The 4,787-nt window shown below is 39.3% G+C and overlaps 1 protein-coding gene across 1 annotated transcript; it reads left to right on the forward strand.

Annotated features, from left to right (window-relative positions):
* Window positions 1-2,043: 2,043 nt before the first annotated feature.
* On the forward strand, window positions 2,044-2,862 carry LOC106338655 (naringenin,2-oxoglutarate 3-dioxygenase-like). The gene is made up of 4 exons (XM_013777583.1): window positions 2,044-2,148; window positions 2,223-2,273; window positions 2,316-2,633; window positions 2,722-2,862. The coding sequence occupies exons 1-4, from the start codon at window positions 2,044-2,046 to the stop codon at window positions 2,860-2,862; spliced, it is 615 nt and encodes a 204-aa protein (XP_013633037.1).
* The last annotated feature ends 1,925 nt before the right edge of the window (window positions 2,863-4,787 follow it).

The raw sequence follows: 4,787 nt of genomic DNA on the forward strand, positions 1-4,787 counted from the left end.
ATTTTAAAAATGTTAGATGGGCGTGTGTGAATATTACAAATGTTAATATGTGCGAAATCTAATCTAGTACGACAACTTAATTATATGGGGCATGCAATGATACCAACTTTAGTGGCAGAGTATGGAGGGTTAAAAAATCTTCTGCGGTGGTTGCTAGAAACTAGAGGTTATAAAAGGGACACTCTTTATACGAAGGTGAGCATCTCCCTCTCATTTTACTGAATATACCAAGGGCTCCAGGAATTTCGGGTGTAATAGCTGGAGAATCTAAGCTCTATGACTATGAGTTTAGTGACGAAATACGGGTGATATCTCTCCCTGGAATCGATGATGTTGGTAGGAAAAAGGAAGAGATCTGCGGTCAGATAGTGGAGGCTTGAGAGAAGTGGGGCATGTTCCAGGCAGTTGATGAGAGCATTACATTATGGGTTACTTTTTGTTGGGTTTTAACATATTTAGGTATTTTCTGATGGAGAAGTACTTTATGATTACCTTTTAAATTTTCTGTTTCCGAAATGTTCTTGCCATAAATAAAAATAAAAATGAGATACAGAAGAGAGAGAGAGAGTAATTAAATCCGGTGGTTTCATGGTCGTCTATTTCCATCGCTTTCGTTTCGTCCTCCCTATTCAATTCTCCTTCCCATCTTTCTCTTCTTCTCTAAATCCATAACCATTTTGTGGAGATTTGTATTTACTTCAAATCCCAATCATCTTCACAGTCGATTTCATCAGAATTTTCAAGTTTACCTTCTCTCTTTAGATTTTCTACAAAAACTTCCGCCGTTACGGATCTTGAGCCATCATCACCGGACCCATAGACATTATCTTTAAAGAGAATTGTGTGGGTAGGTTTGTTTTGGTCATCGAATATGTGGTCAGAGTCTTTGTGGCTGCGGGAATTGTGCTCGGTGGAGTTGAGGCTGCAACTGTCGGTGAGAAACTGCGACGTATTAGAGCATTTGCCACGGAGCATCTGCGTCATCGTGGACATCAACACTGCCATATTAGTAGTTGTGGTCACTGGGTACTAGTGTAAGCATAGTTGTGGCCAGTGGTCAATCTGAACAAGTAACAACTTGAAGTTGTGGTCATTAGCTACCAGTAAATCCATAGAGCCAGATTGTTGATAGGGGTCTTTCCATCCTTGTAATCACTCCAAAAAACATTGTTGCTCTGGCCAACCCCTAAATACATGGTGAGGAAAATAGTAATTGACTCATGAAACGGTGTTGTATCTTCATCTCCTCGCTGTAACTGGCCGCCAATATAACACCAGAACCTCACGCCGTTCACTTGACCCACCCATAGTTGTGTTTCCGTACAAGCGGTGTTCCTCAAAAACCTCATATCATTCTTACGGTGAGCTTCACACTTCTGCTGGTCACGGCTCCTCGACAAATTAGACTCGAAACCATCATATAACCATCGTCTTTCAGCCATGAGTGTCGGAGGAGTGAGGGCTTCTGGTGGAGTTGGAGTGCTGGACGATGAAGTCGTCGATAAGATGCAAATCTTGTGGTGGTGGTGGAGAAAGATGAAAAGAGAAGAAGATGAAGTTTTTAAGTATAAGGGCTTTTTGGTAAACTTAAAGTACATGACAAGCTGAAAGTATGTCTGAGTGTAAAGAGAAAGGGTAAAAGTATGTGCAGATGTAATATTTTCGCAGTTGATCATGGTGTTGATACAAATTTGATGGTTAATGTTGGGGGTGGATTTACATCATTCCTCAAGGCCCATTAGACAATAAATTAGGCCCATTTTAGTATGAAACCCTAGACTTCTTCTTGTATAAATAAAGAGACAACTCTCTTTAGCAAATGATCTCTCTTTTTTTCATCTAGATCTAGAACACATCCTATAAGGATTTTATACATTATTTGATTCACTTTACACTAGAAATCATTCTTGTAAAGCAATCTTTGCTCAATAAAGTCTTTGGATGTTCTTTTTCTCATATTGATTCTATGAAGATTTCTCCTAAACCTCAAGAATCTAATAAACATTACCAGCAAATACACCGTTTTTGGGTCAAACAGTTAATATGACTCGCCTCGCTCGAGACTTCTTTGCCTTAACTACTGAAGAGAAGCTCCGGTTCCACATGTCCGGTGGTGAGGGTGGCTTCAGTATCTCTAGTCACCTCCAGGTAACGCCACCACAGTTCGAACCAGATATCTATTTTTCTGATCCTGTTATTTATATAGGAATCTTCATATGTAGGGAGAGGCTATGAAGGACTGGAGGGATGTAGTGCTGTATCCCACGTATCCTGTGAGTAACAGAGACTACTCACACTGGCCAGATAAGCCGTAGGGATGGTCGAAAGTGACGGAGTATAGCGAGAGGCTGATGGGTTTGGCTTATAAAGTCCTTGAGGTTTTGTCTGAAGCTATGGGACTTGAGAAAGATGCACTGAAAAATGCATGCGTTGATATGGAGCAGAAAATCTTTGTTACTTATTTCCCAAAACGCCCTAAACCTGACCTAGCACTCGGAATGCGTCACACTGACAACGGAATACTCCAAGACCAAGTCAGTTGTTTACAAGTTACAAGGGACAACGGCAAGACATGGGTTAGAGTTCCGTTTGTTCCAGGAGCGCTTGTCATCAATCTCGGTGACATTGGTCACGTTAGTACTTTCTCACATTCCGTTTCGTTGCATTTTTCTTCATTTTAGTTTATAAATTTGATTTGTCAAATATGATTTTCTCTTGAAGTATCTGAGCAACGGGAGGTTCATGACTACCGACCATCACAAACTTTTCATAAACACATTCCTCTTTCCGGCTCCTCATGCCACCGTGTATCCACCAATCAGTTACGAAGCGATAACTATGAGAAAGCTGAAAGATCTCTAGCTGGATCGCCTCAAGAAGAGCATGGCCTCTCAACAACCCCCGCTCAATTACGTTTTATTGGTAGTTACAAAAAAATTACGTTTTATTGGTTATTGTTAAAATAAAATGAACAAAAAAAATGAATAAAGAGGAAATAAATTAAAAGATAGTAAGGTATGAAAAAACTTTTAAAGTGCATGGCAACTGTAAGATAAGTGAGGATTTAAAATAACAAAAACTAAATGAATAAAACTGAAATAATTTTAATTTTTTCACGACTAAATGAATAAAACTGAAATATTTCCACGACTCTCGACAAAATCATCACTAAGAATCTTTGTTGCCCACTTGTTTATATGCTGTGTTGGTTGCCGCTCCGTTCGGTTATACGTTGTACAGAAAATTAAATACACCGGGGGTGATTGGTTGGGTTGTAGAAGCTTGGTTGGGTTGTAGAAGCTGACTTTAACTTTAATATTATTCTATAGTTTTTAAATCACGAGTCATGTTTTATCTTGTTTTTTAAAGGTACAGTCAATAAATTAAAAAAAATGGGTGTAAAAACCTTATTTTTTAAAATCTCATCTTTTTGGCCGTAGGAAATATGTCGTTGTATGAATCAATTGTAATCAATTGTAAAGCTATTTCACTTAAAGCTAAATAAAAAATTCTCACAACCTAAATTCTACAATAAAATTTCTACTGTTACAGTCCAACCAATTACCTCCAGATTTAGCTATATTGAAATTCTTAGGATTCGTTAAGTTATTACCCATGTTAAGTTATTACCCATGTTTGAGATAACTAATTTGAAAGAAAAATTTATACAATTTATCGGGGATTAGTGTTATACAATTATGTGTGAAATATAACAAAATAAGAGCTCAAGGCGGTATCTGCGTCATTGTTGGGCTCGTTCTTCTTAGGTCTTGCTCGGAGCGGTGGCAGCTCGCTTGTCAACTTTTCCCATAATAAATGGTGAACCTTTGGTTGCTTGGTGGTGAGTATCAATGGTGTGTGCCTTCCTGATCAGGAGGTTTATCCCGAGTCAGCTCTTCCGCTTAGGATATATGCCGCTGGTTCCTGAATCCATCAGTAGTTTGTTTTTTGGCGAGAGCTAGTGAGTCTGTGGACGACGTATGAGAGGGTTTTCTGGCTTTTTTGTTAGCTTGGTGGAGCTTCACCGGAGGTTGCGTTCTCGACCAGTCTAGCGGCTCTATATGGGCCCCCGGTTAAAAGGGTGTACACGGTCTTGGGTTGGTTGGTTGGAGGCAGCAATCTTCAACTTTTCTTTTCGAACGACGGCATTGCTGGTTCAGAGCCTTCCTCGTGTTGCCGGTGCGATTCTTCTTGGGTTTAGTAAGCGGGTTGGAGATTGTCATTCTTTGTGCAGGTTGTGGCTTGTGGATTTTCGGAAGCTGTAGGAATTGTGTGTTTCAAGGTTTGAGGGTGTCTTTCTCTCCGGTAGCTCGCGGTAACTGGTTCTCACTCTGTTCACGCCTGTTCCTCTGGTCCGTCATTGCTCCGGTGCTGTCTCGTGCAAAGTCTCAGTCTTTGTTTCTTTTCTGTTGATCATTTCGTGCTGCTTGGATTCTTTTGTTTAGTTTAATTTTCTGCAAATATGTTTTTTGTTCATCTCTGTATTTCTGTAAAAAATTGAAAATCTGGTAATAATAGTTAGCATTTTACCAAAAAATAAAATAAAATAAATAAGAACGCATTGTAGTCAGGTGGTTTCCTTGCTCCCAACTCACTGTCCGTCCAGTCACGAGTTCCAACATCTGTTGGCGTGTTTTCTTTTAATTTTCTTTTGATACTTTAATGATGACGAAATGATTTACATATCTTTATTTTCTTCCTCAGTTACGTTTGACCTGAAACCTTACTTTCCACTGTATCTTCTTTTCTTCACAATTTTAGGCTATTGTAACTCGATTTCTTTGTAT

The sequence above is a fragment of the Brassica oleracea genome, chromosome C4 (assembly GCF_000695525.1).
Source record: "Brassica oleracea var. oleracea cultivar TO1000 chromosome C4, BOL, whole genome shotgun sequence".
In the NCBI taxonomy this organism is placed as follows: domain Eukaryota; kingdom Viridiplantae; phylum Streptophyta; class Magnoliopsida; order Brassicales; family Brassicaceae; genus Brassica; species Brassica oleracea.